The sequence below is a fragment of the Macadamia integrifolia genome, chromosome 8 (genome assembly GCF_013358625.1).
Source record: "Macadamia integrifolia cultivar HAES 741 chromosome 8, SCU_Mint_v3, whole genome shotgun sequence".
NCBI classification, from domain to species: domain Eukaryota; kingdom Viridiplantae; phylum Streptophyta; class Magnoliopsida; order Proteales; family Proteaceae; genus Macadamia; species Macadamia integrifolia.
The window spans coordinates 15,223,543-15,248,299 of NC_056564.1; the positions used below are offsets into that span (position 1 = coordinate 15,223,543).

The window sequence follows — 24,757 nt, forward strand, 5'->3', positions numbered from 1 at the left end:
TTAATGTTGTCATTTCTTAAACTTGGGAGAATCTTTTCAATTTGTGAGCAAGTTTTATATTTTTTTCACTCGACTCAGGTTACTTGCCCGTGTCAAAACCTAACTTTCCAATCATGATCTAAGGTGGGTGATTTTTTTTATTGTACCCATCAAAGGTTGTGTCCTGGTCCTCTAAAAATGGGGTGGTGGCAACTTATTGGGCAGTGGGCTTTATTTTATCCAATTGATCTTCTATCCCATCTTATTGGGACTTCTCTTTTACACTAGCTGAAGCAAAGAAAAAGAAGCCCTAAAAGATTAATTAAAAATAGGGCAAAAACCCAAGCAGTGTCTATATTCAAATTTCTTTGCACATTCTCTCACATAAATTAAAGTTCTACACTCGCTTCCTTATTTGAATATTCGTAATGGGGGCCCATACTCCTGAATTAACACTTAGGCGGCGTGGGAAAACCCTCTCCCTTGAAAATGCTATGCTTGAGGTCACTTGAGAAGAAATCTTATGATTTTTCGCCCACTCTAATGCGTAATAATTTTGCATTAAAACAGGAGTAACTGACAGTGGCGTGGGGAAACTATCTTGGAGTGGAGTGTCTTGTTTGGTTGTACTTTTGGCTTCTATGTTGGTCATCAAGGATCTGCGTGTGCTTTAAATCCTTGCTTGAGAGTTGTATTTGTTTGCGGATTTTCTTCTTCTTATGTGTATTCTATTATTGATTTGAAAATATATTATTATTCTATTTCCTTAATCCATCTCTAATTTACACATCACATTCTTATTTCTACTATATAGGTGTGACATTGTAATCGTGTTTATATGGCGTTTGGCTTAGATTTTTTACTTATCATGGATTAAATTAACTCTAAAAAGATTCGATCATCATTAACAATTAATGTGATTCTCGAATTTGTTTTTTGAAACCTTGAGTTTCACTTAAAGTTCTAAATGATGAAAAGGGGACCCTACACCTTATCACCTCGAAGTTGATTCACATGCCCTTCAACAATAGCCATGTGACGGTTCAGATGTGATTGAAATTTTATTTATGGATTGATCTAAATTCGTAAACTCACATTTAAAGTTTCAATTCAATCACAGTTTGCCAAATGACAACACTAAGTAAAAAAATCAAGGGAGATATATTAAATTCAAGGATGTAAGATATCATTATATCCAGTATCTAGTTGGCACGTTAAGGACCAAGGAGGGTTTCAAGTAAAGGAATCACATTCATAAGTGGAGGGTTTGAAATTTAATATTAATAAGTGGACAGGAAGTTTCTACCAAAAAAATGTGAACAAGAAGTTTCAGAGAAGCTAGAGAGAGAGAGAGAGAGAGAGTGTGTGTTGGTGAACATTTCGGAATTTGTTAGGTCTGGGATTGGGACTGGGGTGAAGAAACTGGTGCAGGGTAGAGAGACAGAGAGAGAGAGAGAGAGAGAATTAGAGAGGAACAGATCTAGAAGGGGAAAGATGAAAATGGCAAGTATGGGTATGGTGATGGTAGCGATTGTGATGGTAGCGGGGATGACAGGATTGGTTGAGGGACAATCCAGTACGCCGTCGTGTGCGGAGGCTTTAGTGCCATGCGCGAACTACCTCAACTCCACGAAGCCACCGGCTTCTTGCTGCACTCCTCTCAACAAAACTGTGGCCACTCAACTCCAGTGCCTCTGCAATCTCCTCAACGATACCTCTTTGTTTCAAAGTCTCAAAATCAATCTCACACAAGCCCTCGGGCTTTCTAAGAACTGTGGCTTAGCTGATACCACCGCCGCTTGCAGCAAATGTAATTATACTACTTACCCCATCGCCCTCTCTTCTTTATCTCTGTTTCTGCTTTTAAATCTGCATATCTAATTAGGGTGTAGAATTAGATTAGCGCCTAATTTATTGTTGTTTATTTACTTATTAATTCATAATTTCGTGTTTCTTGGTTCAGTTTCAGCTTCACCTGTTGCTTCGCCAACTACCTCTGCTACTCCAACTCCTTCAGGTACAGCTTTCTGATCTCTCTCTCTCTCTCTCTCTCATAATTCGTAGTTTCATGTTCAACTTAATAGAGGGGAGTAATTTCTTCTTTATCTTTCTATATTTATTTGATGATCCTGCCTGAAAATTTGTCCACAGAAACAATCAATTTGATTGGATTATCTTTACCCATCTGGTCTATACATTGCAGGATCTCTTAAATTTTCTTCTTTTAATCTGTTTAAAAGAAACGGAAAAACACTTAAAAGTTAAAGATCATCTCTTTAATCTGTTTTTGTTTCTAGCCATCGCTCTTTGATATTTGTACCATATGTTTCTAGATTTTTGTCCTTCTTCTTCTTCTTCTTCTGTGTTTTTTTTAAAATAGATTTTGGTCTTTCAATGTCTATTTCCTTAACCATTCAAGTCAATGCAGTTGGGAAAAATAAAACTAGAGAAAATAAAAACATAAAGTTGAATGGGATTAATTGATCAATCTGATATCTAGGGCAACAATAACAAAGCCTTATCCCAAATTAATGGGATTTACTTGGATTTGATTGTGCTAGGATAGAACAAAGAAAAAATAAAAGTGGAAGAAAAAAGGGTTTTTACTCTATTCATACTTTTCAAAACCCAGAGATTTGGGTGAGTCATTTTATTATTATTATTATTATTATTGGGTTTATAAGTATCTTCCTTTTCTTTCTCTGATTGAAGGGGACTAAGGCTATGAACAAAAATTATTGGATTTGTTTAGTTGTAGACCAAACTTATGATCTATGAATAAAATATAACCGAATGATGATTGTCTGTCGCGGGTGCAGTGGTGCGATGAGCATCGGACGGCCAAGACGACATTGGCTTGCACCCGGATGTCGTTCTGGCCATCGAATGCTCCCCGCACAGCCGCTTCCACGGCAGAGTATGTTTTCACCTTACCCCATGCAAAAGTACCAAACGCTGCGAATTTCATATGGCAACAAAATATTTCATTCAAAACTCAAGACAAACTTGAATTTGGCATGGTAATTTCTTAAACCTTGAGCGAGTCTTCATGACTCATGATTAAGTTTCATGTTTTTTCCTCCACTGAGATGACTTGGTCGTGTCAAAAATCAAAACCTGACTTTCCAATTATGATTTAGGGTGGTTGATCTTTTAGATTATACCCATCAGTAGTTGTGTCTTGATCTGCTGAATGTGGGATAGATGCAACCTATCGGGCAATGGGCTTTATTTTATCCAATTGGTCTTGTAGCCCATCTTATTGGGACTTATCTTCCTAGATAAAACAAAGAAAAAGAAGCCCTAAAAAGATGAAAATTGGGCAAAAGATTCACACATTATGCTAAGACTCAAACCCATAATCCGTTGACTCGAGCAATGATGGATTGAGAATATTTTCACCACCAAGCTACCAATCCCGTTGGTATTTGATGATTCATAATGAAAACTCTCATATGCTTGAATTAATACTAGGCATCATGGGTAAACCCTCTCCCTTGAAAATGTTATGCATGAGCTTACGTGAGATGAAATCTTATGATTTTTGCCCCCTCTAATATGCAATAATTTGCATTGTAACAGGAGCAGCTGGAAATGGCGTAAGGAAGCTGGCTTGGAGTGGAGTGTCTTGTTTGGTTGCACTTTTGGCTTCTATGATGGTCATTAAGGACCTTGGTGTGCTTTAAATCCGTGCTTGAGGGTTTCGTTTCTTTGCGGAATTTCTTCCTCCTTAGCGTATTCTATTGAGTTGAAAAGGGATGATTTCCTTTTTCTAAATTCCTTTTCCTATCTCATTTAGTTCGACTATTATATATTATTTGTTTCCCCATTCCATCTCTAATTACACATCACATTTCTTTAATTGTACCGTATAGTAGTGCCATTGTAATGGTGTTAACTCTAAAAACTTTTGATCATGATTAATTAATATCAAATCTCAGGTATAATTCTGATAGATTCATATCAGAATTGGACACCGATTAATTTGATTCTTAATTCTGTTTATTAAAACCTTGAATTTGACAGGAGTTTTAGACGATGGGAAGAGGGGGGGGGGGTTACACCCAGTCACCCAGAAGTAGATTTGCATGCCTTACAATAATTCTATTTACGGTTGATCTAAATTCATTAATTCACATGTCAAGTTTCAATCCAATCAGAATTTGTCAAGTGACAACACACAGGTACTAAAAATAGTCAAGGACTATTGTGGGGTGCTTAAACATACACGATAGGGTATACATACAAATGAGAGGATATATTAAATTACATCATTCCCTAAACATTCAATGCTCATTTCATTGGGCAAAAAACATAGGATCCGGATCCTCTCCAAAGAGCCCATGGATCATAGAGTGATCCCAAGGCTGGGAGGACCCTGAGCACATGTCTCAAGGTCATCCCAGCTGTGAGATCACTCTATGGCCCATAGGCTCTATGGAGAGGAATCTTATCCAAAAACATGGATCTGGATCCTCTCCTTAGAACCCATGGACCATAGAGTGACCCCACGGCTGGGAGGACGCGGGCACACGTCTCGAGGTCATTCCAACTATGAGATCATTCTATGGCCCATGGGCTTTATGGAGAGGAATCCTACCCAAAAAGATAGGGTGTGATATATATTTGTAAACTTTTTTTTTTTTGGTGGAAATTTGTAAACTGACATAAACTGTAGTTAGCATGGAATAATTGATATTAGTGTCTAAAGCTGATTATTTAACCATTCTAATCTTTATAGATTGGCCTCATTTGTAGCCCACTTTCATACCCCTAACCTTCCTGGCTAGATGGTGAGCTACATCCACAAAAATCATGTTTTTCTTTTCCAACTTACAACCAGAAAACATCTTTAACATTTATCCCTAATATCAATTGAGAGAGGAAATGATTCCTCGAGTTCAAGTTTACAATAGGAAGATAGGGAGATGGGTATGTAGGGAGATTGAAAGTGTATCAGGAGGAGGTGCTACACGTTTTTTATTTGAAATCTCTGTTCATAATAGTGGATTTTCCTGTTAACTTTATTTATAGACGAATTTGCTGGACTATTGAGATCTACCAATGCATCTATCAGTAAGGATGTCAATATAAAACTGAAACTGAAAATCAAAACTGAAACCAGCCATTTAAAATCAAATGGAAGTAAATTAGTTCATTTTGATTTCAAAAGCTGAAATCCTTTTTATATTCAATTTCCGTTTAATGATTAGAATTGTTGAACTGAACTGAATAAAGAATCAGATAAAATTATATTCTTTTTTAATATTCCATCAATATGCATGTCAAATTCTATTCCTTTTTAATATATAGAAAAGTTCCATATATTATGATCCTAACAATCTAGTGCATGAGGCTCCCGCAACCGTAAGATAATTGCTGAAGTAAAATAGGATCTAAACAAATCGGTTTGATTTTGGTTTCAAAATGTGTTCTTATTTTCCATTTTGTTTGGTTTTGGTTTTTCCTATATTGACGATATTCACATGGTAATGTTGATCAAATTACTTAATTCAATGTTTATTTTTCCCAAATCATTTTTTTTATTCAAAAAATAAAAATTGCAATTCAAGTAAAAGAGGGAGTACTCACCTTTTATGATAACATACATACATAGGCATTTTGTTTATAAGAGTTTGGTGGGCTAATTTGGCGAAAAGAACAAATACCTTATTCGTAGGCTTGAGACAAAAAACTAAGTTTGGCAAAAAATTATACACATCCAGAAATAAGGGTATTACGCTCAAAGGTAATAAGGTGGTTGTTAAGTAAAAAAATAGGTGTCGTAAACTTCCGAGTTGCTTCAGACTTCCTTAACATCCCCCATCCTTTCAACTTTGCTTGTTGTGCTCTAAGTAGGAGACCTCTTGCATGTGCTTACTTCAACAAAATTTTCTATCATCAAGTAATCAATCATGAGTGAGAGACATTTTCCCTCAAATAGGAAATAAAATGCCCGACTAGTCATATTAAGACAATGGTTAGAAACAACTGCAAAAATCATAATAATGGAGTTTAAGTTTGGGATATTAGCTATCAAAGAGTCAGTTGGGAGTGGGGTTACTTGTTGTGGAACCATCTCCTACTTGTTCGGTTGGATAGTATTAATCCACCGTAAGGCAGGGGATAGAATTTGAAAGGAATTTGATTGTTGTTTTTTGAAAATTATGTTATTTCTATGAGATCATATAAAATAACATAAAATAATGAAAACAGATAATAAATAGTTCCAATTATTCCTAAGGATAAAGTTGAAATTAAAAAAAGTAAATAATTAAATGTTGAAAAGAGGGTGCATAAGAGAAGCTATATATAAACCTAAAGGGGGAGATTGTTGTTTTATGGTTGTCCTTATTGGCAACCCGACCATGTGGCGATGATGACGTGGCCAATTTGGGTGACATGGATAGAAATGACGACATGGCAGTGTCCAATGTCACCGATGAGATAACTGAACAGCATAGTATGCATGGAATGGTTTGATGCATCATTAGTAGGTGGTGCGGGTTTCTGGGTCAAAACTAGTAAAATTAATCTATTTATGTTCGGGAGCATTTTCAGTAATGAAAATGACATTTTTTGAATATCGTTTCTCATGAAAAAGATAGATTGTAATTTACCTAGTCCAGTGCATTTGATTTTGTCACATTTCGATACCGTATGAAAAAGTTACAACATTTGTGGCAGTCGAGGGTAATTTCGACATTGAAGAAATATTTTTTAAATGAAGTGTTCTCCATATAACGATACGACAAAAATTCAATATTTTCAACGGTTCTTATTTCATCGCGTTCTGATTCCGTATGAGAAAGATGCATCATTGGAAAAGTCTAGGGGTATTTTGATCTTTTATATGATTGAGTTAGATGATTGGGTCTTCTGAAAAGTCGTAGGGCGTCCAATCACGGTTCCAAAGCACTTCGTTTCATCTAGATCGGATATCATATGAAAAAATTATAAGTGTTTTTGTGAAGTCGGTTCGAAAATTCAAATCGAAAATCCATCAGTTGCTCTCAGTGCTGGGTGGATTGTTCAGAATTTATTTTTGAAATTTGAAGGGCTTTTGTATAATTTCAAGATTTTGATGGTCTTAATTGTATGAGGTCTATTTTAAGTACTGAAATATATGGAGGCAGGAGCTTGATTGTAATAAAAGAGAGTATAGGGTTGTACAATGGAGGGTTCAGATGAAGCCACGTAGGCTTTATTCTCATATGACGGCTGCTGAACTTAGGCGTTGACAAAACGGTTAAGATTCCTGCACGAAGATCCTCATTGGTGAAGTGCATCGGACATCATGGTGTGACGCCTCACCATATTGAGTCTTGATTGTGTGTAGCGCATGTGCATAGAATCTATAAAGAGATTCTTCATATCTTGATCTGAGCCAATCATATCAGATCGGTTCCGATCTAACAGTCAAGATCGATGGAGCTTTATTAAAGTTAGCCGACAACGTACTGTGATACTCGCTACATTAACCAATCGGTGATCGACAATGCGTCTGACAATATCAGCGTGTACGTCATCAATATTTCAAACCTATGGTTTAGATCTATTGTCCGTTGGTTTAATCGGACGGTTCAGATCAAGAGATACCTTTTGATGAGATCTACGGCCACATCTGCGCCTCTATTGCGCACTCCACCTTTGTAGCCTACGCCACTCCTACGAAGATTTCATTTCAAGCTATCTCATTGCTCCAACTCCAAATTGTCATATCTCCCTCATTTTAACTCGGATTTAGGTGAACCAAGTTGCTACTTCTTCATTTTTTCAAACCTTACCTATGGAAAGAAAAAAAAAATCTGAGTGAAGGAAAGCTACGATTTTGGCAAGAGAAGTTTCTCCCTCTTTGTTGGTTATTGAATGAACATTAATACTTGACGATAAATGTTATTAGGCCATTAAAGGAGGTAAAAGAAGTGGTTGAGGTGTATTAATGATACATTAACTCAAAGCCAAGGAGGAAGAGAAGAAAACAATGATGTGTTTGTTTTGGAGAGCAAAAAGCCAAGGAAAGAGAAGGTGTAAGCACCAAACTTGTCAGTACAAGTTTCCAGTCATCCCAGGAAATTGGTTGTAAGATTCTCTAACATTTGATTTATATTATATGCATGTATTTATGTTAGGGTTAGTTATGGATGAATGTATACATGCTAGGTTAGTTGTGGATGAACTGTAAGCATGCTAGCTAGTTGTGGATGTATATGCTAGGCAGAGCTTGACTGTAAGGCATTGATATGAGCCCAAATTTACTGCATTATTTATTAAGTGCTTAGTAGGTGCTAAGCACCGGGAGTGGGTGCTCCAGTGTAGTGGGTGCCACACATTGTACTGGCACTGGGAGTGCTATCTCAGCTTTGACTTGAGAAAATTGGGTATGTGTGCAGTCAAAAGTAGTGTATTGAGTAGGTACGAAACCTTTACATGTACTACTTCGAGGATGTAGGTAAATTGTCGAACCTCGTAAAAACTCTATGTTGTGGGTACTTGTTTGTATTTTATATTAAGTGCATGGAATATGGAATGGATGTGTACACTTGGAAGTGCCTATGAGAGGATGAGTGTGCATATGACTGTGTACAAACAGGGACAAGTATATCAAGTTTTTTTTTTCAGACATCAGACAGGTTTTTGGGGATTGAAATTAGACTCATTGATTCATCCCCCCTCTCAATGACTATAGGGTTACAACATAGGTGACCAAATATGCTTGTTGAATTCGCAGGAAAGGAGGAAGTGCCACAGAGACTCATGTTCGTTGTTACAGAAACAACAAGTGGGATTGACATGCATCCATTTTCCCAAAAACATCCATTGTGGGAATACCTCAGTGGGAAGTCTCCAAAAGAAGATCTAAATTTTTGGATGGATGTGGAGTTTCCATAAGTAGCACCAGCATGTACACCTATTGGAGGTGATAAAAAATAAATGTGAAAATGATTCATGGAGAACGATAAGCATGCACGATAAATACTATAACGACATGTTTTAGGCATACCTTAATCTATGGCTGGAGAATAACAATTCCTCAAATCTCTTTTCGTATGCTCCTTGTACAACACGATCAATGTTGGTCTGGTTTACTCTCTTTCCCTTTTGCTTTAGGTCATTAGCTTTACTTAATGGGTCAGTGATAACAATATATAAGGGTGAGGGTAGGGACCAATTCTGCAAGAAAATTAAGGTTTCCTTCTCATTAAGGAAACAATACCTTAGGTCCATATATAGTAATATATATTTCATACTATTAAGGTGTGCTAATAAAATCCAATATATCCATAGAGATCACTTACCATTATTGGATCTTTTTTGCTTACTCCATCTGTAGTCAACACCACCAACCCAGTTTTGGAAATAAATCTTGGACTATGATAGCCCACCTAATTGGAAATCTTACAGGAGGATCTAATTTGGTTAGTAGCTATAGTAGGATTAAAAAAATTTAGCAATCAGTTTAGTGATTAGGACTCCAGTTTTTTGAACGGTGGCACCACTACTTATTAGATTGAGAGCTTACTGATATTTTTAAAATAACATTAACTATATCTAATGTGAGAAAAGAGAGAAGGAGATTGGTATTCCAGGAGTTCATGATACGCATATCATTAACTTACAAAAAGAGATGGGGAGTGGGGAATGGATTTGTGAGTTAGCAAGGGGAGTTTGTGTATTATAGATTCAGGGATCGTACCAGAGATTAGTGTTGCAACCATTACCTATTGTAAGTCTCAGTATCTTAAAGAGAGTAGATCGAGAATACTTACAATGCTGCTCCATGATGCAAATCCCTTTTTCTTCAAAGTTGAATGTAAGCACTTTTACCCACAAAGAATCATCCTTAGATAGATAGAATTCTCTATCCAAGCTTTAAAAGGAGGGCACGGTTCTGGGTTTCAGTGTTCCTAACGCCGAGTCTCCCAACAAATTTATGACTTTAGATCTCGTGCCTTCAAATTACGTGCAATTTTTTTTCTCATTTTGACAGTCCCATCTCCAGAATCTCAAGTAAATAGAATCCAATATTTTGTTAGTAATTTTAAGAAATAAAAACAAAATTTAAGATTAAAAAAAAGAAAAAAAAAAGAAAGAGGATAAAGCAGATTAATTTTTTAAATGAAGAGGAAGAATAGACACAAAAATGCTAGCATACCCTGCTCCTACGGCTCAGAACCCTTTCCCCTAAATTTTAGAAGCGACTAGAAGTTGAAGCGTTAATAGAAGGGCTAAAATGCGGAGAATATTTCGGTTTCTAGCTACTGCTTGAAATTCTCGAGTCTCGACTCTTCGTTTTTTATCGAGCTGAATCTACACCATGGATGCCGCGAAGGTGAAACAGCTTAAGCTCTTCATTGAGCAATGCAAATCCAATCCTTCCGTTCTCAGTGATCCTTCAATTTCCTTCTTCAGAGACTACCTTGAGAGGTAAATCAATTCGAAGAAAACTAGGTGTGCAGCCTTTTCCATTTCCATTTACGGATTCCTTTTTCTCATTTTTTGTTTTTGTTTCAGTCTCGGTTGTAAGCTTCCCTCTTCAGCTTACATGCCTGACGATTCACCTCCAACTCGAAACTCGGTATTCACTCGTTATTGTTGTTAGGTTAAACTCGCATTTTAACTGAAGTGCGGAAGTTCTATTGCATTTTTTTTGTTTGGGTTCCTTTTTGGGTTTTTTTTTCTCAAATTTCTTTTTACTTAAAACCCCAGTCTGTGGATGACATTGAGGAGGATGAGGATGAGGATGAGGACGAGACAGACTTCAAAGATGAGGAATCTTCACATGGAGCTAAACCCGCTGATGATGGTTACGAGAGTGAGCTAATAGAGTCAGACATCGAGCTCGAAGGGGACACTGTAGAACCAGATAATGATCCTCCGCAGAAGGTCAGTTCATTTTGGAATAAATTTGTTTCTTGCTTTTGTAGTGATGGGTTCTTACAATGGATAATTTTATCAGATGGGAGACTCCTCCGTTGAGGTTACGGATGAGAACCGCGATGCTTCTCAAGGAGCCAAGGCACAGGCAATGGAAGCAATTTCTGAGGGTGCGTTTTGTTTTATGCATTCTACTGATGATGATGAGATTTTTGGAATCTTATAGTTTTTTGGTCAATCAGGTAAACTCGAGGAAGCTGTTGAACATCTTACTACGGCGATTTTACTGAACCCGATGTCTGCTATAATGTATGCGACTAGAGGTAAGACCTGATCCGAGTTTTGGTATTATGAGTCATGGTTATTTGTTTATTCTTACCCTCTTCTTTTTATTGATCCTGTTGTTCTTATTGGTGTTTGTGCAGCTAGTGTCTTTATAAAAATGAAAAAACCTAATGCTGCTATTCAAGATGCCAATGCAGCTTTGGAGGTTATTTCTTATGTCCTTTATTTGTTTGAACCTTAACCTGTACTTCTCATTGATGCATGTGGTCTTAATTCAAGTTAATGCACATTCATGCTTGCAAGCATTAAATCTATATTTGACACTAATCTTTATTCTTTCATTTTCAGTTGTATCCTAAACTTTACATCTCACTATTTCTCATGGACCTTAATTTTTAAGTTAATGTGCATATATGCTTGTAATATTATCTGTTTGGCCACAGATTTTTATTAATGTGGAGACATGCATATTTCGCTTGCATTTCACGCGCAAGTTTAATTTTTTTACCCCTCTTTTATTCATATTTATGTGCACCAGCATGATTAGATGCATGTCTGAAAATCTGTGGATAGGGAAATATGTGTTATGCAGATTCTTTGTGTTATACACGCAGTTTTTTTTTTCATGTATCTTTATTTCTTATTCGTAGTTTCATACTATGCACACCACATGATCAGAAGCATGCCCGCTAATCCAGTTAAACTACGCAAATGCATGATGTTGACGTTTTCTTTTAGGCTGCTTTGCCCATTTATGCATCTGCTGGATTTCGATTGATCCATGCACACTTTTTTGCATATTTATAGATTGTTTCCTTCAATTATGAATTATGTCATCCTCACAGGTCTATTCTTTGAGGGTCACTATCATATAAGGGGATTTTAGGGCTTTTATTTAATGAGCTATTATGGTTCTCCCAGATTAATCCAGACTCTGCAAAAGGCTATAAGACTCGTGGCATTGCCAAAGCAATGCTTGGTCAGTGGAAAGAAGCTGCCAAGGACCTTCACTTGGCATCAAATTTGGATTACGATGAGGAGATCAGTGCAGTGCTAAAAAAGGTGGCATTTCCTTTTCCAGTGTTATGTACCGGTTGCCCGTCCACTATATATTTTTGTTGCATCTGACTAGAGTTTGACTGGCTTACAGGTTGAACCTAATGCACACAAGATTGAAGAGCACCATAGGAAGTATGAGCGGTTACGGAAAGAGAAGGAAGAGAAGAGGATTGAGCGTGAGAGGCAACGCCGTAAGGCTGAAGCACAGGTTGGCTCTATATTCCTCCCTGAAGAAAGTCATTTTGTAGTTCGTTTCTCATGATTGATGCATTGCTGCGGACTCTCTTGTAGGCTGCATACGAGAAGGCCAAAAGGGAGGAGCAATCTTCTTCAAGTAGGAAACCTGGTGGCATGCCTGGTGGCTTTCCCGGAGGGATGCCAGGAGGCTTCCCCGGGGGGATGCCCGGAGGCTTTCCAGGGGGGATGCCCGGAGGTTTCCCTGGAAGTATGCCGGGAGGGATGCCTGATATGAGCAACATTCTAAATGTAGGTGTAAATTAATTTAATTTGTGCTGATTTGATAAGCTTGGATTATGCTTTTTGCTTTTTATTCCATACCTTAGCAATGTGCTAGTTTCTGATTTGCTGAAATTTCCATTACATGTCATTCATTAAGGGGTGTTGGTTTGTTTCATGGATGGTGCAATTACTTTTCTATCTTATTTAACCACAGGACCCTGAATTAATGGGCGCTTTCAAAGATCCAGAAGTTATGGCTGCTCTTCAAGATGGTATTTTTCTATTGCTTTGATCTCTTTTGTTTTGCTACCCTTACTGTCTTCTGGTCTTCTAAATTTTTCTACCTTCTGGCCACTGTTAGGCTAATATGGATGTTACGAAGGGTTATGCATTATGAAAATAGTTACTCATATATATATTTATATCTATATAGTCAATGGTAGCTAAAAATTGGTGAAACTAATTTCTGTTGACCTGGCTGCCCAGTCTTGGAATTTGTATTTTGTACCACAGTTTCAGGCTACATTTTCTAAAATGTGTTGCAGTTTAATGAAAGCAGCTTCATTAATTGTGAGTGGATGTCTCAGATTTTGTTAGTGCGATGATTGGGAGATTGAAAAGTATGATAAGATATTTCGTGGCAAAATATATTCCATGGGACTCCTAAAATTACAAATTCCATTAGTTTCTCTTGGGGAACTAACTGCAGGTTGATTTTTGGGAAAATTGCATGATTACCCATTTTTGGGTTTCCCTTTACAAAATTACCCACAAAAAGTTTTGGTTAACAAAAATACCCAAAATTAGGTTTGAGTTTACAAAACTACCCACCCAAAGTTTTAGTTAACAATAATACCCAAAATCAGGTTTGGGTTTACAAAATTACCCAAAATAGTGATTCTTCATCTTCCACATATAATCATATATTTTTTTATGACTAAAACTTTGAGTGGGTAGTTTTGTAAACCCAAACTCAATTTTAGGTATTTTTGTTAACTTAAACTTTAAGTGGGTAATTTTTTAAAGGAAAACCTAATTTTGGGTATTTTTGTTAACTGAAACTTTTGATGGGTAATTTTGTTAAGAGAAACCTAGAAGTGGGTAATCATGTAATTTTCCCTTGATTTTTTCCCCCATTAACGTTTGAGGCATTCAGAACAGCCCATGCTGGAAACATTTGGCCAATTTTTGCTTCTTCATGAATTGGATATTTCATTTTTTCCCCAAAATTCTGGAGTCAAATTTTATAGCTTTACTGTTGTTTTTCTATGCTAGTAAATCAAGCTAAATTCTGCATTTGTTACCCATCAAAAGACTTATGGATGTGGTTTGCCACACCATTACACCTCCTGTGTCAAAATCCAAAAATCCATGGTCACTATTCACATTCCCCTCCAATCCCACCTTATAGTCATTTATAGATTTATGAGAAAGCTTCCCAACTTGCAACCCATCTTCCTGTAATTGGATTCCTTCCTCATCTTGAGACTTGTCCAAGATTGACACTCTACTTTATTTCCGAGGTTGAAGCTCTACTTTGTTCTTCATGATGTCCTTCCACACATTTTCCCCAATGTTTTGCGACCTCCTTAGAGTCCCTACCCTTGTTGCGGCTGACATTTCTCTTTGCAACCATCTTTCACCATAATTTCATTTCTCTCCCTCTCCCTTTATCTATCTTACCCCTGCTTTTTTTTTGGGGGGGGCGGTTGTAAAATGCTCTGACTTCAAATTTGTAATTCTTCTATTTGCATTGATGCATTTTATATTTTGAGTGATTTAGCGCCCTTCATGATTCAATCACTTATTTTGAAAACTAATCAATATTCTTTTTGATAAACTAGTATTCACCTTTACCTTATTTCTGTTCCCCTGTGGAATCAGAAGCATATGGATGCTCATGGTTATTACTTGGAAGTTGGAAGTAAGGTTCCACCTCCAAGAAATACTCAGAAATGGAAACCTTACAATTTCATGGAGAAAAAACCCGTACAGTGCAACTTGCCTTTGGAAACTAACATTGTCCTTGACCAATTTTTGGTCTCTAGTGGGACAAGATGTGCAGCCTACATTATGGTTTAAAAATCAGTAGAGTTAAGGTTTTGATCTGTTTCAGACTATTCTTTGATCTTCTTATGTTTGTGTTCCATCAATTAATTCAAGGGTGAACTATTTAGGTTAAATAGTGTTGAACTTTAACTTGATTCTAGCTTCAATGTGTATCATATATGATGAATGCAAACTGAGATCTGAGGCTATGGACAACTCTCGCATTCATTTTGCTTCTTCCTCTCTTCTTTCATTTTGATGATTGAACTTTCACTCACTCAAAGCTTTAGAAAAAAACTGCTCTCAAATTGAAAAATTTTCTTTAACCGTTGCAGCAGAATATTGCTGTTACTGGTATATCTGTGGTGCTGAAGGAAAGTATTTGTGCCTCTGGAAAGCTGGACCCTGTACCCTTCATCTATATCTAGTGAACGGTTTTGCCGGGTCCAACCTTGGACACTATTTGTTAGTTATCAGAAATTACCTGCATTAGGAGCTGTCTTAATAGAATAGAGCTTAATGGTTTTTATCTGGTGTTGCTTTATTCATGCCGCTGCTGAATTTCTTGACTGATTTTGTAATTTCTTCTGGCATTTTGCTTTTATCTTGGGGTCATTTTCTTCAGATTCGGTGAAGATGCCAAATCTGCAGCAGGATTTGAACCTTCCATGATAGTTTGATTTAGCTCCTTGGGATGATCTTTTATCTGTTCTGCAGAGCAACTGTACAATCTCTTGATCACATTGCGAGAGCTTAACCTCTACAAAGCTTCTTAGGAGATATTATGCAGACTTTGATTGCCAAGGTTAACCGTTAGTTCATAGGATATTAGAGTTATTGAACTGTAGAGCGGATCACGTCCTTCTCGTTTCGTCATGATCAGGTCATAGGCTTTGCATATAGGAGTTGCAATGATAAGGTTTGGTATATGCACTTAAATCTCCTTCACATTGGCGTTTGCAACATATGATGCATGCAATTTCTTTCACATGTAGTAAAGGGCCATTTCCAGAAAATTGGTCAAATACATACTACAAGGATATCTGGTTGACCCAAAAGAAGGTCCATTGTGTATCTGAATCATATGAGGAATATACAAGCATGAATTTTAGCCTTGATTCTACACATATTCTAATGTAATTTTGATTTGACTATTAACCCAGTACCAATTGAAACCTAGTGAGCAGATTCCAGATTTAGGAGAAAACATATAGAACCAAATCAGCAAATCAGATTAGGATATAAGCCTGGTCGATTTCTTCTTTTCAAGCTTTTCCCATTTAGAGGGTATAAACTATACTGAAAATTCCAGCAAGATCCAATTGCCAGATCTGCTGATGTGGACAAGTCCTAGTGACACTAGGATTGGTCAGATCCAGTCATACCAGGAACCATATGACTGTTCATACCACAGAATTATATCTTCAATCAGAAAACCAATACGTGTTATCAATTTCAGACCCAACAGAACAGTAAAGAGCAAATGTCGATTTCAGCTTTCAAGTCAAAAGATCAGTCCTATTCGAATTAGGACAATAACTGGGATACTCACCGCAAGCTATTGATTGGATTCACCACAAGGAAGAATCCTTCATGCAAGGAGCAGAAAACCAGAATTGTCAATAGCCAAAATCATGGGGAATGAGCCCCCCTAGTCCTTTGTTTATAAAACTTTAAAAGTAGAGTTTGAATATAACTAGGAAACCCCTAGATGATTCATACTACAACTAGCCATTCGTTTTTAAAGTCTAAGTGGCCTTTAAAAAGGATGTGGACCCAAACTTGAATAAAAAAGAAAAGAAACAAACATCTAACTAAAATTGGATCAATTCAACCACCGGTTCATCTGGGACTAACTTAAAACAAGAAACAGATAGACTTAAACTTAAAACAAAGTGGACCCAAGCCTTTAAAATAGGCTGGGCCACGCTAAGCCTGCCAATTTCTTGGACCTCCTATGCTGCTAGGTCTTCAGTACTGCATCAATTTGACAAGCCTGTGTTACTATGTGGGTATGGTTTTTCCGATGGGCACGCCTGGAGAGGAATATCTGGATAGGTATCTTTGGCTACTTCTATCTGCCACGTGGCAACTCAGATAGTGCTCAAACTGTGTGGACATGTTTCTCAAGACACCCTCTACTTGGGTAAACTCAATCATAGGTCCATTTTGGAAAGATCAAATGGTTGATGATGATAGAGGAAAAAGAAAAATTCAGAGTAGGTTAAGAAATTTGAGACATGGCCCATCCACAGGGCCTCCCACCCCATAGTAAAATAGTCACATTGAATCCCTACTGTGTATTAGCTGGTAACTAAGGAGAAAAAAAGAAGAATTTCTCTTTATGATTACCCCAAAAATTGACATGTGGACAATCCAAGGGTGCCACACCATCTATTCCACAGACAGACTTGGCGAATCAACATCCACATGGTTGAAATAGTCTCCCATTCTGCTGCCTGTATAGATATTTCTTGTTTCAACTTTGTCCTGTGATGTCATTCCTATCCTTGTTCTCATGTCATGTTTGTGCTGATCAGCTTATAGTGCACCCTTCTTAGGAACATTTAAAAAACATTGTGGTTGTCATCTTTTATTTATGATATCTTTCTTTCCCTCTTTAATTCTGCCCATGTGCTTTCTGTTTGAGTTTCCCTGTTCTGTTTGCTTCAGCACTCTGAAGTTAACGCCTCAATGTTCATTTTGTTCACAGAACGCAGCACTCATTCCAAGTACTTGCATCATTTTTTATATTAGCTTCCTTCTCTATCACAGAAGTGATCTCCAATCAGAATGCCATGAACCTGTTTTGTCTTGTAGCTTGCTTTTCCTGTAAGGAACCTCTCATTATGATTGGAGAGCAACAAATATCAATCTTTAGATTAAATAATTATGGGTCATTAGTGTATCGAAACTGGTATAGAACTTTGTACTATTTGTGTAGTATGTCTACCTTGGTCTGTGTTAAATTATTTTACAGAAACTATGTGATCAATTTTCCTTCTGAGCTTTGGCTTTAAGTAAAGGGGCTTTTCAGAATGTGGAATTTGTGAGGGTGCTGTAAGACTAGCCACTCTTTAAGGAGCAGCATATAAACTGTCTAGAAACAGTACATGCATAAAATGAGCATGAGGGAGTAGAATAACTTTAGCTAATACTAGATAGTCTGAAATAATGTTTTCCTTTTGAAGCACCAATACATCACAAGATGGGGGCAAGTTGATTGATATGTAATTGTTATGTGCAATTAAGTCCTATAAATGCAATGGAGTATAGTATGGTGCAAATTGATGGTTCTAGAAGAACATTAAGGTGGCTAAATTGTACTTGAGTTGAAGTGTCTGAAATGATGCGTGGACTTGCGATTTAATGGAAGTCCAGGCAATGTAATGGTAGAGTAGAAATAAATCAATGTTGCCAATTTTGAGTAGTTGGGTTGAGGCCTTTGTAGGTACCATGAACCTTCGCTCTCCTCTATCGATTCCGTCTCAACGCGGGGATGGAAAAGAAGGTAACGGATCATGAATATGTATAATGCAGGAGTAGATTACAAGAAACTAACTCTGCATTTTATTACCCCAAACAATACTAATAGGAGCAGGAAACAAAGAAATAAGACCATCAAATAAATTTTCAATGATACAATACCCATATAGGAGCAAAACCAACCCAAAACCTAACCCGATAGGAGAGAGAAAGACTTGTTATAGAGCTGGAGAGAGAGAGGTGCGGCCAGGGCTATAGGAGTCCGATTGAGTTGCACTCTTGGGCGTAGATAGTCCCTAGGGAGGGTACAAAACCCCCCAAAGTTGAGAGGATTTTGATGGCTGGTTGTGAAGTTACAAGCTTTCTTTATTTTTTGACCTAAGAGAAAAAACTGAGAAAAACCTTCAAGAACAACAGCTGAATGCTTCCAACAGTGACTAGGTAAGGATCGTGAGATCCTTATGAGGCCTGGAATACCCTGATTGCAGACTTGGCTGAACAGAGTACAGAAGAGAGAAAGAGAGGAGATCGATCTCTCTCCTATTCCCACTAGGATTGCTGATCGGTTATGATTTCTGGAGACTTTTATCAAAATATGAACTATACCTCTTGAATGTTACAACGATTAAAATGAAAAAAGAAGAATAAAATAGATGGGGGGGGTTGAGAAGGGTGAAAGAGAATAAAGAAAGTGGCTATCTCAGCCTGGGCTTCTCACCCACAGCTATCTCAGTTGCTCTAAGCATTTAGTTGCAAATTTTCTTTCATAAATGCAAACTTTATTTCATTCAAATCTGTCTAATAATGGTACACATGCCTCTCTATTTATAGAGGGGAAGTTTACAATCATACTAATACTAGGAGCTAGTTTCCCAATAGGACTAGACACTCCTACAACTAGGAGCTAGTTTCCCAATAGGATTAGGCACTCCTACTACAATTAGGAATTCAAAATAAGACTAGGACTTGACTTTATGACTCCAACATGGAGTAGGACTAACTAACTAATAGTCCATATATGACTTTACAACCAACTAATGGCCTAATGGGCATTTATTGAATTAAATAGCAACTAATTGAACTAATGAATAAAATCCCGTTTTCCTACCTTCCACCTATATTTTAAGCCTATTAAAGTGGTTCATTTCAAAGAAAATCCATGGGATCAAAGGCCCAACACATACATAACACAACCCAAGGTCTATTTGCAATAAAATAAGCCAAAGTGACTTATCTACATCAATGTAGCATGGTCATACGCTATGATTTAACCCTAAGATGATGGATAGGCACCCTTGGATCCTCAAATGCCAAGAGGAGGGTACACAATATGAATAAAGGGAGTCGCCACCTAGAAACCATTTGCACTAGGATTCTGGGTAAGTGTCAAGTGATAGATTGGGAAGGTGTTAAGCACCCAATCTACTCAGCCCTAAAGCTGGTGATGTAGAGGGTTCCTAGGTGATTAGGTTTTCTACAAGATTAACTAACTATGTAGGGTAAACTCAAGAGACTTAAGTTGGACAGGATAAACATAGTTTTTAACGCGGTAAGGCGACGGAGGCGTTTAAGGGTTTTTCGGAGCGCCTTAGCAATAAGGCGGGCATAAAACGTCGCCTTATTGACTAAAGTGTTCCTGTGTAATTTTTTTATAAAACCAATCTATTTGGCTCAAATCCTAGTTGAATCCTATTACTCATATGTTAAATAAATACTAAAGGTTCATATTCATACCAATGTAAGATATTCATCAAGAAAACAAATCAATAAAGTGAATAAACTAAGTTCATCTTCATATCAATCATCATAACATATTAACATATAATATAAATACATAATTATGAAACAAAATTATAAATATAAAGAAAAGAAGACATAAAAAATACAAATATTTATTATACTTACTTTTATGATGCCAAAATGAGTGCCTAAGCCCTAACGTCATCCACTATATTTCTACTCTTGTCAAAGAAGAATGAAGCTCACCGCTGCTGGAGCAAAATGGTCGCCTGGATCAGTGGTTCTTCCTTGTTCCTTGATTCCTTCTCAAAGCCCTTTCTTAAAACCCTTGACAAAATCCAAACCCTGTTTGTGAATCGTGTTTTTGTTTTGTTTGTTTTGGTTATTTTTGCTGGAGTAAAGTTGATCCCATACATCTCAAGTGTTAACAAAACCATACACCTACCAATAAAAAATCTATATTTAGAATCTTCATCAAGTAATTTTAAAATATGTTTAAAAAAAAGAAAAAAAACCCATAAGGCTCCACTTCACGTAAGGCGAAGCATTGCCTTACCATCTCTAAACCGCATCAACGCCTAGGCGACGCATTAGCAGCACCTTAAAAACTATGAGGATAAGGGAAACTCAACAAACAAGATTGACATGCAAAATAAAGTGAGACTAATGAGAAATATAACAATGATCAATAATAGTCTAAGAAGAAAAACACATAAACTCACTCAAGCATCAAGGGGGAAGATGGGGTAGGGAACATAGCAACAAGCAAAGTTAGGTTCTAGCATTAGCCTATTAAGCACCAAAGATAGATAAGAATCCCATGTTTATATTCCAAAACCAGTCATGCTTATAATAAGAAAATCAGCAACGCCTAATGCAAAACAGTGGGTAAATAAAGGTCAAACAATGGGCTAAAATGGGGGGGTTTAATAGAAGAGGATGAAGCAAATAATAAGGGAACAATGGGGGAATGGGAAGGTTCAGTTCACTACTTACCTGCTGTCCAAGTCTGAGGAGTAAGAAGAGCTCAAGGTCCTCCAAGATAAGAGAAGCTGTCCAACCTACTTGATAAAGGAAAACAGTCTAGATTGATGATTAAAAGTTCAGCAGCATTCCGATGAGGATTATGCAACTGGGTTTATCTCCAATCTGTAATATTCAATAGCCGCAGCAGGCCAGAACAGTAGCCGAGAGAACGGGGAAGTGAAAGGGAGAGAGAAGAGGGGAAAGAGAGAGTAGCGAGAGAGGGGGACTAACGAAATAGAAAAAAAAGAGAGAAATCAAGAAAAGGGGGGTGAATAGAGAGAGAGGGGCGGCAGTTTTTCATTCAAAAATAATTCATTAACTAAAAACGATGGCCAATGGCCTTACACTTAAATAGAATAAAACTTCCAAAAATAAACAAAAGATATTTAGAAACTCAATTACTTGAAATAATAAACTACCTAATAGACCAATAGAAAGAAGTCCTAGTTTCCTAATTAAAACAATCAAATAATACTAGAATTAAAGCAAAGTAACAAAATAAGATTTGGTTGGGTCCACAAGATCTGCCGAATGGGAGGAACAAGGGGGGTTGAACCCAGTGCTGGAAAGGCTGGTTCGACTCCTCTCTTTCCTTCTTCTTTCTTCCTTCTTTCTTGTTTCTTCTAATCCTCCAACCACAAAGATGGAACGTGTGGTTGGGTCTTCTTCTTCCTTCGGCTGTACACCTTGATGTCCCCATCAGCCGGCCTCCTTCTATTTGACCAATGTTTGTTTGTACCCTATTGACTAGCCCTAAATCTTGGTCACTGAAAACCCTAAATTAGGTATCTAAGTAATGACATGTGTCCAGGCCTAAACATTGGTCAAATAGAAGGAGACTGGCTTCAGGGCTAGGTAAAGAGTACAAACAAACATTGATCAAATAGAAGGAGACCGGCTTCAGGGCTAGGTAGCTGGGTACAAACAAACATTGGTCAAATAGAAGGAAACCGGCTTTAAGGCTGGGTAGACTGGATGATTAACGCCTTACCAATCTATCACTTGACACTCACCCAAAATTTTGATGCCAACCATTCTTATCCATTGAGTCATTAGTCTCTCCCCTCATTGGAGCAGATATCCATGAGTCCTAGACCCTTTCTAGTGGCGACTCCCTTTATTCATATTGTGTACCCTCTTCTTGGCATTTGAGAATCCAGGGGGACCTATCCATCATTTTAGGGTTGAACCTTTGCGTATGACCACGCTACATATTCATGATCCTTACCTTATTTTCCATCCTTGCGTTGGGACAGAATCGACAGAGGAGAGCAAAGTTCCATGGTTCCTACAGCCTTATTATCTTGTGTCAAATCATTTAGCTGTGTTTGTGATTGGATATCATTGTAATAGACTCCTCAGCATTTGAAAGTGCTGATCTGATCCAACTTGGGCAGGGTAGAGGAGGCCTAGAGGGTCAGGAAATTTTGGTGAGAGTTGGTCCGAGTATTTCAGGTTTGGATTAAAGATTTTGGGGGTGGTTGCAGTCCTGATGGTAATGATCGCTGGTGATGCTATTATGTTAAAATGATGATAATTTTTAGTTTCTCACCCCCCCTTCCCCCCCCAAAAAAAAATCCCTTTTCCCGCCGCTACTCTCCCTCTAAAAAGGAAAAAATGCTGATTTTTTTTTTTTTTTGGGGGGGGGGGGGGTGGGGTTTCTACTTCAACAGCAAGGGATTTTAACATCACTATACAAAATGAAAAGAGAGGAACTCTTTTTCAGAGTTGCTTTTCTGAGCCAATTAAATATATTGTATTTCTTTTATAATGCCTTGTGGAACGAGCGTGTTCACAATTGTAATTGAAAATCTCCTTATCGTCCAGGTTTGTTTAGTCCAGAATGGTTAAAGATTTGATCAGTGGGGGCATCTCATATGATGGTCCTCTGTTATTTTGTTATTCTCTTCCCTTCCTCCCTTTCCTGATGCATGCACCTGAAAACAAAAAAGGAAGGAAAATTATTATTAAATCGTGATGATTCCTTGGTAGTCATTCCAATTAATTGACTTGGGGAGTGTTGATTTGATTCCAACCTTTCTAAGTGATAGTTTGTTGCCCTGCACTTCTCATTATTGCTTTGCTTTGCTGTGCTATTTTGTTGAATTCCTTCTTAGGTATTGCATATATCGGCAGTATTCATCTGATGTTTGACTGTCTTAATGTTTGGTTATTTGGTTATGCAGTGATGAAGAACCCTGCTAATATTGCTAAGCATCAAGCAAACCCCAAGGTGGCTCCGATTATTGCAAAGATGATGGGTGGGTTCGCTGGACCCAAATAAGCTATAATACTGTAAGGATTAGGTTGTCTTCCTTAGTTACATTTGCTTTGTCATTGTCATGTTTGTGCTACATTAGGAAAAGATGAGTCTTCTGCTGTAACTTTTTGAATGTGTGCATCTTATTTCTTTATGTGAGTAGACCCCCATAGTTGAATCATTCGTCGTGCTATCTTCAAGGTGAGCATTCTTTGTTGATAAGTTTTACTGATGGAAAATAGGAGATACAATACAGAGTTTCAAAAATCAGGAATCGGATTGGTGAATCAACCGTGAGCAATCTCAATTTTGGCTGATTCAACACGGTGAACATTGAAGCAATCTCAATTTTAAAGAAGATAGAATCAAAACTTATCTTTAACACTAGTTAAATAATCAATCTAATTCCTTAGTAGGAGACCTCCTGCAACAAGTTTGATGATACTACAATAGGTATCCTTGTCAACAGTGAATATGTGCTTAGTCACGTCACCTGACGTTGTCCTAAAGACCATAAACGCCCTCATCGATGCAACTCGGACAAGTTGTGTTCAAAATCGGTAAAACAAAGAACACTCAGAAAAAAGATGAGTGTTTCTTTGATAAACGCAAGAGAAGAGAGTGAGGGAAGGGAGTATGACACAATACCAATTATACAGCGTCAGTTTGGGTGCCCCTTTCACTTCTGAGAAGGGAAGATGAGTTGCAGCGATGGAGTTTTTCCAACATGGAGCGAGCGAATTTGGAAGACGAAGACGAGTAGCAATGTCCTTTGATGGACCTTGTGCTTCTCAAGAAGTTGCAGTGACCTTGGGTGGAAGGTTTCACGAGAAGGTGTGAGGAGTTTGCGATATTGGAGAGTTTCTCTTTGAATTGTGTCTTCCAAGTAGAGTTTTCGAATAGAGGGTTTTGGTCGACTATTTTCATTGGGCCTCTCTCCTTTTTTTTCCGTCCATTTTGTTTCAATAAATAGAAAAACAAGTAGGATTTGTTTCTCCATTCTTGTTTCTTGAACAAAGAATTGTCGTAAATATCAATTTATATTTCAAGTGATAGATGAAACGAAACATGTTTGTTAAACGGTTTTTGAGATGTTTTTCTGTTTCTTGACACTGAACAATGGAAAATCACGTTTTAGAAACGTTATATTATCAAATGGACCCAAAGTTTTCCAACTCATTTGCTTTGTAAAAAACATTGGGAAAACCTTGGGTTCAACACTTGTGGAAGTCAAAACAAGTAAAACAAGTTTTAGTTGTTTGATGTATTTTTTCACTCGAAGCATATTGGCATAAACGATTAAGGAATGATCCTGATGCATTTGAACAAATCTTGGTTGTAATATCACATCGTTAGGAAAATTTAGTGAAGCTCACATGTTTTAAATTGTAATATTATTATGTAGAAATACTTTTTTTTCGTAAAATATGTAGAAATACAAACCCCGTTTTAGTTGTTTAATCTCTCTCTCTCTCTCTCTCTCTCTCTCAAATAATTCTAAGTAGGAACTTCCCTTTATGTCTTCTCTTTCTTAAT

The 24,757-nt window shown here is 37.4% G+C and overlaps 2 protein-coding genes across 2 annotated transcripts; both read left to right on the top strand.

Annotated features, from left to right (window-relative positions):
* The first annotated feature begins 1,280 nt into the window (after nucleotides 1–1,280).
* LOC122086176 (non-specific lipid transfer protein GPI-anchored 3-like) lies at nucleotides 1,281–3,975 on the top strand. Its single transcript, XM_042654906.1, has 3 exons — nucleotides 1,281–1,789; nucleotides 1,943–1,996; nucleotides 3,562–3,975. Exons 1-3 carry the CDS (start codon nucleotides 1,474–1,476, stop codon nucleotides 3,663–3,665), a joined length of 474 nt encoding a protein of 157 aa, XP_042510840.1. The 5' UTR covers nucleotides 1,281–1,473; the 3' UTR covers nucleotides 3,666–3,975.
* Nucleotides 3,976–10,139: 6,164 nt separating this feature from the next.
* LOC122085488 (FAM10 family protein At4g22670-like) lies at nucleotides 10,140–23,402 on the top strand. The gene is made up of 11 exons (XM_042653941.1): nucleotides 10,140–10,407; nucleotides 10,495–10,558; nucleotides 10,690–10,866; nucleotides 10,940–11,027; nucleotides 11,100–11,180; nucleotides 11,283–11,347; nucleotides 12,064–12,204; nucleotides 12,293–12,409; nucleotides 12,493–12,687; nucleotides 12,875–12,932; nucleotides 23,148–23,402. The coding sequence occupies exons 1-11, from the start codon at nucleotides 10,298–10,300 to the stop codon at nucleotides 23,243–23,245; spliced, it is 1,194 nt and encodes a 397-aa protein (XP_042509875.1). The 5' UTR covers nucleotides 10,140–10,297; the 3' UTR covers nucleotides 23,246–23,402.
* The last annotated feature ends 1,355 nt before the right edge of the window (nucleotides 23,403–24,757 follow it).